This window comes from Colletotrichum truncatum, assembly GCF_014235925.2.
Source record: "Colletotrichum truncatum strain CMES1059 chromosome Unknown Contig_0006, whole genome shotgun sequence".
NCBI classification, from domain to species: Eukaryota; Fungi; Ascomycota; class Sordariomycetes; order Glomerellales; family Glomerellaceae; genus Colletotrichum; species Colletotrichum truncatum.
In genome coordinates, this window is record NW_027222403.1 from 3,467,568 (window position 1) to 3,485,578 (window position 18,011).

Sequence of the window (18,011 nt, forward strand, 5' to 3'; positions counted from 1 at the left end):
ACCATGTGAACATGGCCTAACAAGCTAAAGCAGCCCGCGGCATGTGGGCGTTCTAGCACGGATCGGGCGGCTTGGAAAGCTTGGGCGGATCAGCAATTTACATAGAAACGATACACGGTTCAAGGACGATTGTGGAACTTGCTCAGAAACTACAGTGGAGCTTTATGTGCAAAGTTTGTAGAGTAGAAACTCAATTTTTACAATCATAGCCGGGGAGAACGCTGATAACAAATACAGAAATCATCCAGATACTCAAAAAATCAGTTCAACGGCAAATAGTAAAGCATCGACTTTGAACTGTTGAACACATCTAGACGCTGCTGGGCCTAGCAGGCGTTGAAGAGTCTTGAGTAGCAAAATCTAACTTCTGTTGGTCACAAATCATGCCACTCATCTTCAATCGTAAGTGAAATTCATAGTGGGGGGTTGAAAATCCCACACCCCAAGGTCCTTGTGTGGCAACAGATTCCATCGTTGCTTACTGAGATTTATGCCAAATATAGGCGAGGTGGATTATAACGGAAATGAAGCGGCAATATGGGTACACGCAGCAGGTGAAAGCCAGGCTTCCTTAACGATATTGGGGGGACGATGTCAACCTGACCACTTGAAAGTAACAGCATTTGGTTTGGTTGGTTGCAACATTGATGTTAGGAGATGTCAAGTGGGAGGAACCTAGCGGCATCCATCCCAAGAGAGGAAATGTCTTTGCCAATTCTTTCCGCAACCCACCTCGATTGACCATCGGATTTCGCACAACGGCTACCCACATATTTAGCTCGACGTCACTAGTTACGGAGTTCCGCCGCCGGGTAGTGCACTCGGCCGGGGGCCATAGCGGCGAAGATAAGATGACAGAAGCATCTGATTAGATTGACAAGTGTGTGGTGCTCCATCGCAGGCCATCATCTTACATGGCCTCGTACCACACTAGCAAGGTTCAACCGGTTCCTTGCCTACTGTAGAGAGGGGACACACCACCATTTTCTTTAGACCTGATGATCGCTGCCCCCTGGTTCAGAAGTTCTGCTGCAAATTTTTACGCCGTTGGCGAAAATCCCTGCCCAACCATACTGGGTAACACCATTTGTTGGTGTTACTGATGGGTCTTGCAAGTATTAAACAAGAGTACATTAATCCTCTAGATCCCATGTTGCCATTCTCGCTGGTGGACACTTTTGCCAGCACAAGTTGTAAGTTCGGGTTCAGCATCAACGTGAGCTGACCTTATCCGCCATGGGCAACAACCAAGAGTCGACCGTCTTCTCAGGCGATGTGGAAATCCCCAAGGATGGCACTATTTCACCTTCGACGGAACTTGAAGAGGTGCAAATCTCTTCAGTTGGTGAAATCCTCCAGTCCAAAGGAGTAACCCGCATGGAGGCTGTCTACCGTGAGGCCAAGCAAAACCGCATTTCTTTCTATCTTGTCGGAATATCAGTCTTGATTTGCGCATGGGCATACTCCCTCGACGGCTCAACGACCTCCTACTACAGCGTCGACGCCTCGTCCTACTTCCAGCAGCACTCCTCCGTCTTGTCGACACTTTCGATTGCAACCAACACCATCTCCGCCGTTTCCAAACCGTTCATCGCCAAGTTCTCTGATATTACTTCTCGCCCGTACACTTATATCCTGACGCTGCTCTTTTATGTCATCGGATACATCATTGCGGCCTCCAGTACCTCCATTTCCGCGTATGTTGTGGGAGAAGTTTTCGTCGCCATCGGCTCTTCCGGCTTGGACCTCACAAACGACATTATTGTTGCCGACTTGACGCCCCTTGAATGGCGCGGATTCGTCAGCTCAATGCTCTCCACGCCTTTCATCATCAACACCTGGTTCGCTGGCAAAATCGTCGATGCCATGCAGGCTAAGAACCAGTGGCGTTGGGGCTACGGCATGTTCGCCATCATTATGCCTGCGGCGCTTGGTCCAGCTATCGGAACATTGCTCTATCTCGACAAGAAGGCCAAGAAGGATGGTATTGTCAACATTGCCTCTTCCAATGCGGCTCGTCGGGCTGCGCGAGAGTTGGCTGGCGAGAAGGGATATGACGGCCCCCACGGAGCAATCGTTGCCCCTGCCGCCGACCCCAAGTCTTCCTGGATGGAGAGCCTTAAGCGCAACCTCGTTGAGATTGATGCTCTTGGTCTGATTTTGCTGGGTTTTGGATGGAGCTTGTTGCTCTTGCCGTTCAGTCTCAAGACCTATGCCGACCACGGCTTCCGCAACCGTTCTCTCATTGCGATGATGGTTGTTGGCGGTGTTTTGCTCATTGCCTACGTTGTGTATGAGATTAAGTGGGCCAAGGTGCCTAGCGCACCGCGTCGTCTGGTTATGAACAAGACGTTCCTCATGGCTATCATCATTGACGCCTTCTACATGCGTAAGTGAACAGTTTTTCTTTTGGGTTTTCCTCCAACCGGAGGAGTCTCATATGTTCAGTTGGCTAATAACAATGATTACAGTTGCGGGTAACATTCGCGGATTGTATTGGTCGTCCTACATTTACATTGCGAAGCCTTGGTCTGCTCAAGACTGGGTTTACTACAACAACACTCTGACACTGTCCCTTTGTGTCTTTGGACTGGTTGCGGGATTGATCCAGAGATGGACTCACAGATACAAGCTGCTCCAAATTATCGGTCTTTGCATCAAGATCATTGGCATGGGCATCATGCTTGATGGCCCTCGTGCTACCATTTCAACAGCGCCGATGGTCATGTCCCTTGTTCTGATTGGCTGTGGTGGTGCCTTTTCAGTTGTCGGCTCTCGTGTCGCTTCTGAGGCGTCTGTTCCTCACCAAGATGTTGCTTTGGCTATCGCCCTTCTGTCGCTGTGGTCCAAGATTGGCAGCTCTATCGGCAGTGCTATTGTTGCGGTCATTTGGGCCGAGAAAATGCCCAAGCTGCTGCGCCAATACTTGCCCGCTACGGCTACGGATAAAGATGTCAAGAGCCTCTTCAACAGCGTGAGGGCAATCCGTACCAAGTACGAATTCGATGACCCGATGAGACAAGGCGCCATCGAGGCTTACCGACGTACTTTGTATTACTGCCTTGCGCCAGCTCTGGCCCTGGCCTTTATCCCCCTCATCGCGTCTCTTTTCCAGACCAATTTCTATCTCGGAAAGCAGCAGAACGCCGTTACCAATGTCGGAAACGATGGACAGATTTTGAAGGAGGAGGACCGCAACCCCGAGCCACTACCACCAGCGAAGACCAAGAAGGAAGCCTTCCTGAGGTTCTGGGCGGGTCATTAATAAGTGATGGTGTGCAATCGCTCAAGATACTCTCAAAATATCAACCACTTTGGCATGGTTCTATGCTAGCCTTTAGTGCTAGTCGGTTAAACCTTGTTATAATATATGTAGTTAACTCCTCTTGTATTAAATGCCTGGAAATGCTGCCGTGTAAGATGTGTTTCAAATCACCACTTGGGATCAGAGGGAAACAATTCCCATTCAGAACGTAGCTTAGTCATTGGAGCTTTGTGACACAGGTTACCCTGTACTGAAATATGGTGATCATTGATCCTGCCAACGAGAGGTTTGCAAACCCCCGCCATCGAATTTGTCAAATCTTGCTTCAAAAACTGTTGCACTGCTAATACTTTGCCCGAGTTGATCTACATGCTGGCATTGTGTTGTGGTGTCGAATTGGTAGGTCGGTAACCCTTTCCTTTCGAATGTGCGTCTTTCGCCCGAATATTGTTCTGAATGTACCTCACGTTTACATTACACTTATAAACTGTTCTTCACTTCTTCATATAGTTCTTATAATCTTGAGCAGTCTCAGTCAGCTCAATCGCTAACCTGCTTGATGAGAGAATGGGACAGGGATGGGCCACGCATCGTCCTAGACTTTTATTTTCACTGTCTCTAGACACCACTCAATGCCTTATATCATTACATGCGTGATTTCGAAGCCGACTAGTTTAATTGCCCAAAGGACAACTGCTTGAACTAGGTACAGAGACCAACAAGTTTCCCTTTTGCTTGTCGGATTCTAGGCAACGCCTTGAAGTGTGATGTCGTTACATCGGTTGCATAGGACCCTGTTGTTGATCCACAGACCTTGTAGACCCGTCTGGACGTAGCTGCGCTACCTTGACTGGGTTGCCGACTTATCGAAGACCGCGGTATTGTGCTGATGATTAAACAAGTTTGACATTAGGCTTACTGCGTTTAATCACACGGTTTAACAACCAAAACCTCGTTGAATGATATTTATTCATGAACACTTTTTATCCCCGGGGGTGTCGCCATAAGCCTTCGCAGCCAGTTACCAGGGCATTGTCACAAAACTCAAACCCGGCACACCAATTGCCGAGGGGAAACTCTGACTCCATTCTTAACGCTTGGCGAGGCCTAGCACGAGACCTAGCTGTCCGGTACACCATAACGGCCACTAGCATTCTAACCGAAGAGGAGGATGATGGGGAGCGGGGAAGCTCGTAGGCCCAACTTCCAGCTTCACGTATCTCAAGTGAGGTAGTACTAATAGCGTAGGCTAATAGCTTCTACTTCATGGGCGCCGGGCAGGTCCCTGATTCAGTCCCGCGCGAACTCGAATGCCGGTTCAACTAGTGACCTTGGCCTCCCCCATTGACCAATGGCAGAACTTCCGATACCGAACAAAATCATCAGATCCGCGATAAGGGGTCCACCGGGGGAAATGAACGCGGGGTCCCGGAATCGGCCTTGGTAAAGAATAAGAAGATGAGAGACGCCTGCGCTCGACTGCTTTATGGTTCTCGTAGAGAATCTCATTATTCTGGTATTGCTAGCCCGAGAAAATGGTGAACCTGCAAACACCTGCGCTGCTGCTGAGCGCCCTCGGCCTCTTGGCCGCGGCCCAACAAACATATCTGGATGCCGAGCCGCTCGCGTACGCCAACATCACCTCCATCCTCGACACCGTCCTGGCTCGTGGGTACATCAATGTCGGCACGACGGGAGATTACAAGCCCTTCACCTACCTCGTAACAAACCAAACCGCTCTTCCCAATGCCACCTCAATCAACACGACCTACATTGGAGCCGACATTGACGCCGCGCAGTCGCTCTCGAATGCTCTCGGTCTTCCGAACCCACCGCGGTTTGTCAAGACAATATGGGCGAACATTACGTCCGACTTGGCAGCTGGCAAGTTTGACATTGCCATGGGCGGCGTCAGTTTGACCCTGGCGCGAGCCAAGACGGCCTTCTTCTCGACGGCCGTTCAGCGCGTTGGCAAGACGGCCTGCATCCGCTGCGCCGACGCGCAGAAATTCACAGACCTCGCATCGTTGGACAAGCCAGATGTCAAGGTCGCCGTCAACCCCGGCGGTACGAATGAGGCCTTTGACCGGGCTAACCTGAAGTCGGCCGAGATCGTTTTGGTTGAGGATAACAACGCAGTCTACCAGGCAGTCTTGGACGGCACGGCTGATGCTATGATTTCCGACCTCATCGAGGTTGAGCTGCAGGTTAAACTACACGAAGGAGAGCTCTGCATTGCGAACCCGGATGCGCCGTTCAATTTTGAAGAGTTGGGATATGCAGTCCCACGGGATATCGTGTGGAAGCATTTTGTTGATGCGTGGGTGCATGTCCAACTTGGAAGCGGTGCTTGGAATGGAACTCTGGAGAAGTGGCTGAATTACAAGTGGCCAAGTGTATAAAGTCTCTCATCACCGACAGTCAAGACACTGAGGATGAATCTAATCACGACCAAATATTACCCCCCTTGTACATCGAAGCATCGTTTTTATTAGAATCCATAATGAGATAACAATATCATACAGCCTGTTGATCAATCTGGTCTGTAACACAGAACGCCATATACAAAGACGCGGAACAGATTGAATGTACGTGATACAGAAGTCGTCATTTACGCTTTTTTGCCCGCTTTGTCCGACCCAGTGAGGTTGCCCAGCGGCGCTCCTTCTAGGCCGACCTTTTTCTTGATCTTCTGTTCCGCAGCGGCGGCCATTGAAGACATCGTGTTCGCGTCACCGCTGTGTCTCTGAGAAAAGGAACAAAGTTAGTCCCGAACCACCTGATACAAATTTAGTACGTGACGCGACAGTGCGTACCCTCTCCTCCTCGATCTCAGCCTCATGGATGAAGTCATGTCCAGCTTCCACGGCATCATCCGACAGCCCATGCTCCTTGAGCCCGTGGTCCTTTCTGTTTGACATCTTTCGCTGCGGTACACAAATTTCTTTCTTGGCAAAGTTGTGGTAAAAGTTCTCTGGAGAAGGAGGGGAAACCTAAGCTCGATATAGAGCTCGGGGTAGCACTGGCCTATATGTTCTCAGTGAGTTTCAATTTGACACTGTACATGTGATGCTCAAACGTCATCGCGGTGTCTGGATGAGGGGTTCACGTCGTGTTGAGAAAGTCTCGAGGACACCATCCTCGAGGGCACGGTGAGGAACCCCGCATCAATGATGGCTTCTTTACCACTGAGGCAAGGATTCTTGCACACGATAAGTCGGTCAAGGCGGGGTCAAGTCATTATGATTTGATCTAGGCCGGGCTATAATTATCTACAGGTTAGTGGTGTATCCGTCTCATAAGGATTGTGATTGTCTAACGAGAATGAGGGGAAGCCGCCTGACTATGGTGAGTCACTCCTTGTATGTGAGTAGACAATTCAATAGTATGACTTTTGATACATGTGTGAGTGCGTATGCCTCAAGTTCTATCTGTGTGCTGGGTGTTGCAGAAATTGGTACTTCCGGTGCTTCCAAGTCGAAATTGGTACATAAAAAGAGGGAATCTTGGGGGAAACTGAACATCCAAGTGATTGTACCCTAACTATATTCCGAATGGAGCTTTTCAGATGAGCGGAATCTCATTGCTCCCATTATTCTCATCGCCCATGGTTTCGTGATACTCATAATGTAAAAACTTCTTCGCGGTATGTAGCGAAAACGTTGCGACCAATTGCACCGAACCTCATATTGCATTACGCCGTCCAGCCATGTCTTCCGAGCCGGCTGCCCGAGATTCCGAATAGACAATGATCCAGTGGGACACTGTCGACTGAAAAGATCACAATGTCTCGGTCCAAGAATCTAGAAGGCCTTTGCGATGAAACACCATTGTGTAGACGTACTGACCGTCCCTTCAAGCCGAAATCCTGGGTCATCAAGGCCATGGGCCGCCATGCTTCGAGCCGATCCTGACGCTTTCGTTCTGAGACGCGTAAGACGTAAGCTTTTTAGGTGTCTCGGTACATTTCGCCGGGATAAGATTAGTGGATATGGGGAGGACAACGACTTTGTCCAGCGCGTTCCGACTTCAATCACTGAAGCCTAGACACTGTGATTCACATCGGGGGGACGGGATGCTTGCTCCTGCTTATTTTTTTCCAGTTCAAATCCACAGTGGATTGGTGAGCCTGCATGAGGCTGAGTGATGCTTTTGTCAATCCAAACTCAATTACCAATTAAAAATTAGACTTAGAAGTGCCTGAGCTACGAAGAGCAGTGCCAAATTCGCCTTGAACATGTCGCTAGTGCCACTGCCGCTGTCGTCCCCAGGGACAGCCTTGGACGACGGTAGGGCGGACCTCTTGGGGTCGTCACCAACAGGCTGGTTGATCCAGTCCTTTGGTATTTGCGTGATAAAGTCGTACCAGTAGTCGCCCATCTTGTGGTACCCGTCGTCGTCGGGATGGATGCAGTCCTTGGACAAGATGTCGTCACCTGCGGCTGCAAAGTCGACAGCCAAGACGTGGTGACCGTCATCTCTCCGCTTCTGGACGACTTCCGGGATGAGCTTCTGGAAGACCTCCGTCCCCGGTTGCTGTCCGGGATCGCAGGTGTTGATGATCTGGGCAACCAGGACAGCGGCGTCTGGACAGGCGGCGATGATCTTGTCAATAAGCGCACCAAGCCGTAGAGCTGCGCCGGCGGGGTCGTTCCCTTCAAAGGAGATTAGTTCATTCAGATTCATGTCGTTGGTGCCGGCATGTAAGAGGACGACGTTTGGACGTTGCTTCAGGGATTGAGGGACGCTGTCGCTGATGTATTTGATTGTTCGTCCACTCCAAGCCGCCTTTGACATGTCAATACGATTTTTGATGCATCAAGAGCGCCGTCGTGTTCACTCACATGATAAGGGTCGTTCATGGAACCGGAGTGTTCGGTCCCCGCAAAGACGACCTCATTTTCTGACACGTTGGTCAGCTGTGATTCTCAAATGAGAGGAACGGGACAGCGGTAAATACTCACTGGACAGGTTCTCTTGTAGTCTTTGCCTATACCCGTTCTTGTCGGAACTCTGATATCCCACTGTAATAGAGTCGCCGATGGGTAGGATTCGTAGCTTGACACCCTCCTTGATGACCTGCCCAGCGGCGGTATTCTTGTACTCGAGAGCATCAGCCGCGGCGAGGGCGAGTGGCGCAAAGACAGCCAGGGCGCTGGCGACGAAAAACCTCATATTGAAGTCTGAGAGGACATGAGACGAACGATGGCCATGACTAGATGCATCCTGAGCAAGTCTCCGAAGGGGTGGGCGGCGACTACAAATAGCGGCGGTATCATGATCTGGGGGTCATGACAGGCCGGCGCAGTCAGGCGCATTCTTCGGTCGGATTTTGCCTAGTCGGTCCCCACTGCAGACGACCGGCAAAGGCGGTTTTCTAAAGGACCAATGCCCTGTCATCTTTTTTTTTTTTTTTGCCTCGCGAGAAACCTAGCCAGCCTGCGCCGGACCCCTCAAAATACGAATTCGGCCGGTTGGAATGAAGTGGGTTAGTCGCATTGAAGAACGTGGGAGGTAAAATATGACCCGACCCATCTTCTTGGCCCAGTTTGCTGCCAAGGACATGGCCTGTACTGGAGGTGCTGTAGCATTATAATGAGTGGGCAAGACTGCCATAACATGCAAAGTGTCCGGCGTGATTAGTACTCTAGGACAAAAAGACCTTTCTTTTCACTGTTGGCTGATCATCTCACCAGCAGACTACATAAGCGAGCTCTATGGCGCCAACAAGCGTGATGGGGTCATGTTGCATGGCAATCCTACCGGCAGTTTGCCAAGCTGGGCTGGGCAACAAACCTAGGTGGCACAGACCGTGCTGTAAATTCCCTCGGCCATCCTGTCATGTTTACCCATTAAAAAGATGGGCGAGAACACCGGTGTAGCCGGGGGTGAAAAGGGTCTTTTGTGAGCTTGTTGGCGGCCCCATAGATGTTGAATACTTAGCCATGCTAAGGTAAGGAAAGGCAATGTGCCTTGCCGTAATAGAAAGGCATAGGGCTTCGGGCCGCCCCCTGCGCCAACAAACGAACGCCAGCACAATATAGCGCATGAACATCGACATGGGATGCAAATGCAGTGGGTAGGTCCTAATTCCTTGTCTCCTTTTTTTTCCAGCAGATTTTTTTTTCATGTCCTCAACTCTTTTTTCATGCCTTTTCTTTTCCCTCTTACCGGGAAACAGGCACAATCCATGTATACTCCATCATAAACCGCCAAGAAAAGGGGGCTGTGAACGGCATGCCAGCCATGCCGAACACGGGCAATCATAGTCAGAGATGGGATGAATGATGAGTCGAAAGGCTGCTAACATGGGACATAGGAAACAAACTCTTCTAATGGCATTGCCATCCCTATCCATCTCCAGCGGCATCTCATGCCTTCAAGAGGCTTATTATTGGGGCTTGACATCATGGGATCTACCTCTAAAGACAGCTTATCGGTTCCAAGAATGAATAATTCTGACGTCGGCACCAGTGTTTCTTTCAATGATCGCCGCAATCAAGCTTGTGTCCTCCGCTAAAATGCCCGTCCACTCATCGGTGCCGGTCCTCCAGGCAGACTCCATTGTCGGCCTACAGATACCCTGTCGGTATCTGACGTCAATGCATCACCGGGAAGATCGGCGACGATTGTCGGCACTAAACAGATGGCTCCCACGACGGCCTCTAATTATCCTTCCCCGTGTCGTAGCATGGCATCAAGGGTCGCCTCCGTGACGTCCGCATATTTGACTAGCGTAAATCGTAAATGAACGCCAGCGACGTTGTGAATCACTCCACTAATATAGCTGAACGTCTAAATTTAGCCTGCCGCTGCACTTTAGGGGCACGGTGCAATTCATCGTCTTTAGAAATCTCATCGATAACATTACCTTTAAACGCACCGTGAAAGTTGCAGGTAGCTGACTTGGTTTACCTATGGAATTCACTGACGTACTAATCTTTTTGGTCAACTTCTCATGGAACATTCAGACCTAATCAGAGATTCTTAAGTCGAACAATAACAAGAGTATCGTGGCACGTTGCAATAATTAATAAAGGAAAATGATAATAATACGAATACCAATTGGCCTACCTAACTCCTCAAGTTTCCTGTTTCTTACTCACAGAGTAATTCAGCGATACGAAGGGTCTAGTCGATACGAAGGTGCGAGTTCCGCCCAAAGTTGCACTTCTTGCAACCACGAGGACAGTAGCCGCTAACGACAATCACATCATCAACACCAGTAGCCTGATCATCATCATCAACAGCGACAGCAGTCTGGGGTTCGTTCTGGTGCTGACAGCTCATTTCAATGAGAGCGGCGGCAGCAGTGGCAACAGCTTGGGCTTCCTCCCGAGCAAGCTCACGTCCCGTAGTCGAAGCAAGGATAGCAGCAGCGCGAAACTCGCACATACCTTCCTCGCCGCATTCTCCAGAGGCGCAACAGGTCCACTCACCTTCCATTCGCTGGCAGCTGCCCTGCGCCAAAATGGCGGGATCGTGCATCTGGCCAGGTCCAGAGTTGAGCCGAGCATGGGGACGACCGTTTTCCAAGGATAGAGCCTCGGCGTGGCCGAATCCCAGACAAGTGCCACAAAAGACCAGGACGTTGGCCAGTGTCTGCATCATGTTGCGGGACGCAACCGCCGAGAGAACCATTTCCTCCTGGAAATGGCCGGCGCCGCGGAACTCGGGACACCATTCCGGGTTGTAGTTGGCAACAAGAGTTCCCATGCAGTTGGCGTTTGGACGATAGCCGAGCTCGTGGGCCTTCTCGCATAGAACGTAGAAGGGCTTTGGCTTGAGCTTGAGGCGGAGGAGTGGCAGACGGACGCCGTAATTGCTTTCAGGGCAGTGCTCAGAGCAACAGACAACGAGCTGCTGAAATTCACGGCACATTTTTGGTAGGTCGTAGAACTTTGCAAAGTACTAGGTTAGTTGATCAAGAGTTGTTTTGTCCCAACGTTAGAAGATGTCTGAGAAGATATCGTGAGTTGCTGATGATGGGAAGACGATTGGGAGTGGAACACTTTTTATTTATAGATTCTCAAGGTCGGATTTCAAGAGAAAATCAATAAACTTGTTAGTTGATTGAGTCAGAATAGGACCTAGGCTGGTGTTGAACAAGAAGGTTGTTTAATAGAATTCGGGGACAATAAAAAACTCCTGACACCATGGCATCATCACAAGGCTGGCTGGGAACAGTCATAATGTATCTTCATAATCTATTTGATTGATAAGATGAGAGAGCCATGTCTAAAATCAGGTCTAAAGCAGAGGGTAATGTTACAGAGCATCATGACGCATTCCGAGAGCGAGCCAATTAATTATCCTTGAACAAATCATAAGATGTCCCTCAAGCAGCATCCAATGCCTTGTAGATAGACTTCACGTATTCCTTTACCACATTGTTTCCGACACCCGACATCGACATCTTGTTCATCACGTATGTGATGGTGAGTTTCCTGTCGGCATCCATGATAGCAAGCGAACCACCCATGCCTCCCCAGAAGGCCACACGCCCGTTTGGCAAAAAGTCTGCAACGACCGTGTTTCCTTCTCCCGTTACTGCATAACCAATGCCGAAGCGTAGAGGCATGCCGGTGACGAGATCGACTCCGTTAGCCTGCTCGTCAAAAATCAGGTCGACAGTCTCCTGTGAGAGCAGCTGCTTGCCGTCAACGCTACCACCGAGGCTAATTGCCGACAGGATGCGAGCAAGAGCGCGAGAATTGGTGTGTCCACTTGCAGAAAGGATATCTCCCTTTCTCCACGACGGTGTATTGGCGAAGTTGGTTGGAAAGGGCATGGGGTTCATCGTCTTGAAGGTGATGGAGCCTGGTTGTGGACCCATACCAGGGGTAAGTGGGGGCAGGCGCACGGAGATGATGTCCGTTGTTCTAGGCAGATCACTTTCAGCAACGCCGAACTGGAAATCAGCACCCAGAGGCTTAACGATCTCCTCCAAGACAAAGTCCTTGAGCGAAGTGCCGGTTGCGCGGCGGACAATCTCGTTCAAGAGGTGCCCGAAAGTCCACGTGTGATATCCCGAAGCCGAGCCGGGCGTCCACCAGAGTGCCTGAGCTGCCAGCTTCGCGTTGGCCTCGTCAAAGTTGGAGATTTCCTCAAAAGAAAGTGGTCGGTCCGCATCCCAGCCCGAGACGCCCGAGGTGTGTGATAGAATATGTCTGATCTCGATGTTCTCCTTGCCGTTGGCGGCGAACTCGGGCCAGTATTTTGAGACCTTGTCGGTGACTGAGAAGACTTTGCGGTCAACAAGAATGAGAACAGCGAGGGCCAAGACGTCCTTTGTCGTGGAGAAGACGTTGACGATGGTGTCCTTGTCCCAAGGCTTGTTGTTTTCTTTGTCGGCATATCCACCCCAAATGTCGACGACGTCTTTGCCGTCGAGATTGACTGTGATGGCAGCTCCAACTTCTTCTCCTGATTCGATAAATTGCTGCAGCTGAGTGCGAACTTCCTCAAACCTGGGGTCGCAGGTGCCTTGTGTTTGAGCCATGACTGAGATGTGTTGGTTTTTGTTGAAGATGGGATGATGTAGCGTAGTATACGAAAAGCGGTAGTTTTGTGGGTAAGAAGATGTTCAATGCAATAAGATGCTTTAAAGATGTAGATTGATTTGGTGATGTATGAAGGACTTGACAATATGCTGCGACATCAAGGCTGATATATATATGAATATCACAGGGCGGGAACGAAATCAGCTAGGCACTATCCATCGTTGAGAGGGGGTTCGTGTGCAGTAGGATCGGCGGATTAGACACCGATGCGCCGGCCGGCCATCACCCAGTATAGCTGGCATAGGGTCGGAGCCGCTGCCCACACTCGCCGAGGGATTTCAGGCTCGGCGGCCGGCATGGACTAGCGTGGCGCTGATGGCCGCAAAGGGGAAATGCCCTTCCGACGAATTTTCGCCGCGAGACCTTGTGGCTGACTGGAGGATCTGAACCCTGGGAAAATGCCCATAATTAACAAGGCTTAGTTCACAACAGGCTCAGCTTCTGAAAATTACCCCCTAGACGCATCGCGGATCTGACTTTTATTGACGGCCTAGATCCGGCCCGCGTCGGTCTTTAGCAGATCTGATAAAGATTGAAGGGCATACATATGTATATACATGGGCATTGGGGATCTCATTTGAACTTTTGGCGCCTTTGTACCAAATTGTCATAAGCTCTCCTTGTTATGAAATTTTATTATCCGTGAGTGTGAATGAATCATCATGAACCAGACGGTTTCATCGTCAAAATAGCCAATCATGAGCCAAGCATGATGCTGAAATCCACTGTAGTTTTGGCCTGTGCAGAACGCTAGGGACATTAGCGGTTCCCCCAAAAGTGGCTTTCTAACCAATGGCTGAGCCTTTTGGTGTGATGTACATCTATCTCCATGCTCCTATCCAAATGCTCTAAAAGGAAGAGGCTCTGGGAGATGTCAAGTAATTGGATATAAAGCCGAACAACAGTCTTTTAAATAAACCGTTTTAGAAGCGTAACCAAATCAACAGTGTTTTGTATGCAACTACCTCGTCCATCAATCCCTACGACGACGTTGCGAACAGGACACTAAACCGGATGTTGAGAGTTGAATTGTCACCGTCGACCACTAAACTCCACACCACACACAAAATGGACGAAGTGATTGAGATCCTCGGCCAGCAGCCAGGCCTCAACATTTACACGCAAATAGCTGTTCTCTTCGCAGTGGAGGAGGACTCTTCATACCCGAATATCGTCAACACTCTCTCCAGCGGTCTTGAGCGCCTCGCTGGCAGCTTCCCATGGGTTGCTGGTCAGGTTGTGAACGAAGGTGCCGGCGACGGCAACACGGGCGTGTACAAAATCAAACCCTTGAAGGCGACTCCTCCGCTGGTGATCAAAGATCTTCGCGATACCTCTTCAGCACCCACGATGCATGCCCTGAGGCAAGCCAACTTCCCAGTCAACATGTTGGACGAGAGTATTTTCGCACCCCGCCCAACACTGCCGATTGACCCCGCGCTGGCATCTGAGCCCCAGCCAGTCTTTATCGTGCAGGCTACTTTCATCAAAGGTGGTCTTGTTCTCACTTTTCTCGGTCATCACCAACTGATGGACGGCACTGGCCAAGCCCAAATCATCGATCTGCTGTCCAAGGCATGTCGAAATGAGCCATTTACCGAGGAAGAAGTTGCGACAGGCAATCTTCCCCGTCAAAACATCATCCCACTGTTGGAACACAAGGTTCCGGCTTCTGATGTCGCGCCTTTCCTCGTCACGCCACCAAAGGGACCACCCCAAGAGCCTGCAGCGTGCAGATGGGCTTACTTCAACTTTCCATCCGCCTCCCTCTCAGCCCTCAAAGCGCTCGCCTCAGAATCTGTCACGTCTGGCTACATCACAACTGATGACGCCCTCAGTGCTTTCATCTGGCAATCAGTATCTCGCATCCGCGCACCGCGTTTAAATGCTGAGGAGGATGTAAAGTTTGCTCGGGCGGTGAATGTCCGTAGTTTTCTCAACGTCCCACAGACGTTCCCCGGACTCATTCAGAGCATGACAAACAATAGTTTCAGTCTCAAGAGACTGATAGACGAACCTTTGGGCGTTGTAGCGTCCGCTTTGCGGTCCACTGTTGACCCGAAAGCTCTGGGATATGCTACGCGCGCCTTCGCAACCGTACTTGACAAAACTGCGAATAAGGCAGGCTTCTCTTTTACGGGAACCCTCGAGTTGCATAGGGACATCATGCTAAGCTCATGGGTGAAGATGGACTTGTATGAGCAGGAGTTCGGCCTCGGATTGGGCAGGCCCGAGTCCGTTAGGAGGCCTCAGTTCACTCCTGTTGAGAGTCTCATGTACCTGCTTCCTAAGACGCCGGATGGTGATATTACATTGGTAACGTGTCTGAGGGATGAGGATATGGATAAGTTGAGGTCGGATGCCACCTTTAAGAAGTATGCAACCCACATAGATAACAAGCCATAGACAGCTATAGAAAATGAAAGCGAAAGTTAAGATTTTTTTTAAAGCTAAAATTGGAGTGATAGATTAGAAGGAATTGCCGGCATAGTTTGCCGACTTGATGACGCGTTTGTCAGACGATGTACCAACTGAGAACACTAGGCTGCGTAGGTATCGGCAGGGTACTGGCCATTATTATCAGCTCAAAGGACGTAGTTGCTAGTTCTTGGGAGATAGAACGCAATGAAACGAAGTTTCAAAACCCTATACCAGGATATTAGATGCTTCTCCGAACCCATTAATTAGCCCTGTGTTTACATGCCAGGTTGCTGTCCAAGACTTTGTAGAGGCATAAGCAGCAACGAAAGACGCCATAAAGCCGAATAATTCGCCGTCCAGAGAAGCCGATGCTTGAATAGGCTTGGTTTGATCTACAGCTAATGAGGTCACCGAATCAATGATCTTGGGCCTAGAAGGTCGAATCATTCGTTGGCTAAGGTTTTTCCTTGGCGGGTTAAAAGGAAACTCTTATTCTGTGGTCTCGCCCGTCGTCAATCTGCATTCGGGTATGAACACGGATCTCCCTGCAAGCTAACCCTCTTGCGTCGTCAGCTTTGAGGACGATAAGGAGTTCCCCGATTCACGAATAGCCTTAGACTTTGCGCCTTTGGGGCACAGATCAGTCCCGAACCCTGCGACCAAGGTGGTCTAAATCATTCATTTAGGATAGATCGCTTTTTCGCTCCGCGACAATATGAAAGAAACCAGCTGGCAGTTGAACAAAAAGAAAAAACGATGAACGCGGTTTTTGTTTCCGACATCAATTAAATGCGATATAAATGTGTCGTCCGAACGCCGAATATGTCAAATCTGTTCCGTTTCATCCAAAGTATTGATTCGAACAGGGTGCATTCTTTAGACCCTGAGTTCTTTCTTTAAGGTAAAACTACAATGCGCTCCCAGCTCATTCTCTCGCTGGCAGCCGCCGCCATTCCCTTGTGTGCAGCCAACCCACTGCCTCAAGATGTCAACGCCCAAAGCAAATCTTCCAAGAACACCCTCCAAGGGTGTCTCAACGCCGCCAAGGCTCCAATAAGCACTCAATCTTCTGCAGACTGGTCCGACGGGGTCCGTCCATACAACCTCCGCGTTCAGTTTACTCCGGCCGCGATTGTCACAGCAACTGACCCGAGTCACGTCCAAGCGGCCGTAAAATGCGGAGCTCAGTACGGATACAAGGTCACGGGCAGGGGCGGCGGACACAGCTACTCATCTGCCGGATTCGGAGGCGAGAATGGCCACGTCGTGGTGCAGTTGAACCAGATGTATAGTGTCAAGTTACAAAGCGACAATACAGCCATCGTCCAGGCTGGTGCGAGGTTGGGCCATGTGGCTACCGAGCTCTACAACCAAGGCAAGCGCGCGATTTCCCATGGGTCGTGTCCTGGGTGAGTTACCATATGCTCCAACATGCTAGCTTGGAGAAGTAAGCTGATGATGAATGTTACGCTTAGCGTCGGTACGTCTGGACATTCGCTACATGGCGGCTTTGGTAAGTAGTAGTAGTCATGGCCCCTGCGTATATTCTACCTAGTACTGACCGACCTATGTAGGCTTCGCCTCGCACATGTATGGACTTGCTCTTGACTGGATGATCGAAGCAACTGTTGTTCTGGCCAGCGGCAAAATCGTCAAATGTTCAACCTCCCAGAATTCTGATCTGTTCTGGGCTCTGCGCGGTGCTGGTTCGTCTTTTGGCATCGTGACCGAGTTCAAGTTCGACACATTCGCGGCTCCTGAGACTGTCACCGTGTTCAAGGTGCCCGTCAGTCTCAAGAAAAGCACTCAGATAGTCAGCGCGCTTGTAGGCCTCCAGAAATATGCCCAGAAGACCATGCCGCAAGAGTTGAATTTGCGCTTTGTTGCAACTCCGGACGACATGCACTTTGACGGCCTCTACTTTGGTGACGAGGATAAGACCCGCGACGTCTTGGAGGATTTCCTTACTCCTCTCGGTGTTAATGTTGACGAAGCCACCATTAACGGCACTGACTGGTTTGGTAATTGAGTGCTCCTTCTCATGCCTAAATACCAAAAGACTAACATGTTTCGTAGGTCAGCTACAAAACTATGGTGGAGAGACCCTAGACGTCACGGGAACGGAGAGCGCGGTAAGCTACTCACTGCATACGTGATACGCTCCTAGATCGCGCGAGGAACTAATATACCGGTCTGAGTAGACTGACACATTCTACGCCTCGAGCCTTATCACACAGGAGGTGCCAAAGGACGGCTTCAAGGCCTTTGTAGACTACCTGCAGGGTAAAGCCAAGACGGTCAACCGGGGATGGTTCATTCTGGTCGATGTCCATGGAGGCAAAAACTCAAAGATCGCCCAGATTGACGCGTCGTCAACCTCCTATCCTCACCGAGACAAGTTGCTGCTCTGGCAATTCTACGATTCCACCAATGGCGCGGCCTACCCCACCAACGCCAACCAGGGGACCGGTTTCCTCCAGAACTGGATGGCCGCTGTTACTAGCAAGATGCCTACTGCTGGTAGCTGGGGGCGGTACATCAACTACGCTGACTCGCAGCTTAGTAACTCCGATGCGCAGAACCAGTACTACATGGGAAGTCTACCTCGTCTGCGGGCTATCAAAGCCCAGTACGATCCCAAGGGGGTGTTCACGTATCCTCAGGGAGTAAGCACATAGAAAAGCTGTTGCATGAATAAGTTTGCGAGTCGTTTAGGCGCTAGAAGTAGTAATTAATCAAACCGATTGTCGCTGAATGTTTGA

The 18,011-nt window shown here is 50.2% G+C and overlaps 8 protein-coding genes across 8 annotated transcripts; 4 read left to right on the forward strand and 4 right to left on the reverse strand.

The window, feature by feature from the left end:
- Positions 1-1,236: 1,236 nt before the first annotated feature.
- CTRU02_210229 (siderophore iron transporter) lies at positions 1,237-3,265 on the forward strand (the record flags this gene model as incomplete). Its single annotated transcript, XM_036729677.1, has 2 exons — positions 1,237-2,389; positions 2,472-3,265. The coding sequence occupies 2 exons, from the start codon at positions 1,237-1,239 to the stop codon at positions 3,263-3,265; spliced, it is 1,947 nt and encodes a 648-aa protein (XP_036578519.1).
- Positions 3,266-4,800: 1,535 nt separating this feature from the next.
- On the forward strand, positions 4,801-5,667 carry CTRU02_210230 (cyclohexadienyl dehydratase precursor; the record flags this gene model as incomplete). Its single annotated transcript, XM_036729679.1, has 1 exon — positions 4,801-5,667. The coding sequence occupies one exon, from the start codon at positions 4,801-4,803 to the stop codon at positions 5,665-5,667; it is 867 nt and encodes a 288-aa protein (XP_036578520.1).
- A 209-nt stretch (positions 5,668-5,876) lies between these two features.
- On the reverse strand, positions 5,877-6,186 carry CTRU02_210231 (uncharacterized protein; the record flags this gene model as incomplete). Its single annotated transcript, XM_036729678.1, has 2 exons — positions 5,877-6,011; positions 6,082-6,186. 2 exons carry the CDS (start codon positions 6,184-6,186, stop codon positions 5,877-5,879), a joined length of 240 nt encoding a protein of 79 aa, XP_036578521.1.
- Positions 6,187-7,435: 1,249 nt separating this feature from the next.
- On the reverse strand, positions 7,436-8,440 carry CTRU02_210232 (GDSL-like Lipase/Acylhydrolase; the record flags this gene model as incomplete). Its single annotated transcript, XM_036729680.1, has 3 exons — positions 7,436-8,053; positions 8,110-8,168; positions 8,230-8,440. The coding sequence occupies 3 exons, from the start codon at positions 8,438-8,440 to the stop codon at positions 7,436-7,438; spliced, it is 888 nt and encodes a 295-aa protein (XP_036578522.1).
- Positions 8,441-10,396: 1,956 nt separating this feature from the next.
- On the reverse strand, positions 10,397-11,146 carry CTRU02_210233 (uncharacterized protein; the record flags this gene model as incomplete). The annotated part of the gene is made up of 1 exon (XM_036729681.1): positions 10,397-11,146. One exon carries the CDS (start codon positions 11,144-11,146, stop codon positions 10,397-10,399), a length of 750 nt encoding a protein of 249 aa, XP_036578523.1.
- Positions 11,147-11,603: 457 nt separating this feature from the next.
- Positions 11,604-12,767, reverse strand: CTRU02_210234 (Beta-lactamase domain-containing protein 2-like protein 1; the record flags this gene model as incomplete). The annotated part of the gene is made up of 1 exon (XM_036729682.1): positions 11,604-12,767. One exon carries the CDS (start codon positions 12,765-12,767, stop codon positions 11,604-11,606), a length of 1,164 nt encoding a protein of 387 aa, XP_036578524.1.
- A 1,075-nt stretch (positions 12,768-13,842) lies between these two features.
- On the forward strand, positions 13,843-15,234 carry CTRU02_210235 (trichothecene 3-O-acetyltransferase; the record flags this gene model as incomplete). The annotated part of the gene is made up of 1 exon (XM_036729683.1): positions 13,843-15,234. One exon carries the CDS (start codon positions 13,843-13,845, stop codon positions 15,232-15,234), a length of 1,392 nt encoding a protein of 463 aa, XP_036578525.1.
- Positions 15,235-16,161: 927 nt separating this feature from the next.
- On the forward strand, positions 16,162-17,927 carry CTRU02_210236 (glucooligosaccharide oxidase; the record flags this gene model as incomplete). The annotated part of the gene is made up of 5 exons (XM_070205414.1): positions 16,162-16,658; positions 16,725-16,762; positions 16,824-17,270; positions 17,326-17,381; positions 17,451-17,927. The coding sequence occupies 5 exons, from the start codon at positions 16,162-16,164 to the stop codon at positions 17,925-17,927; spliced, it is 1,515 nt and encodes a 504-aa protein (XP_070061062.1).
- Between the last annotated feature and the right edge of the window lie 84 nt (positions 17,928-18,011).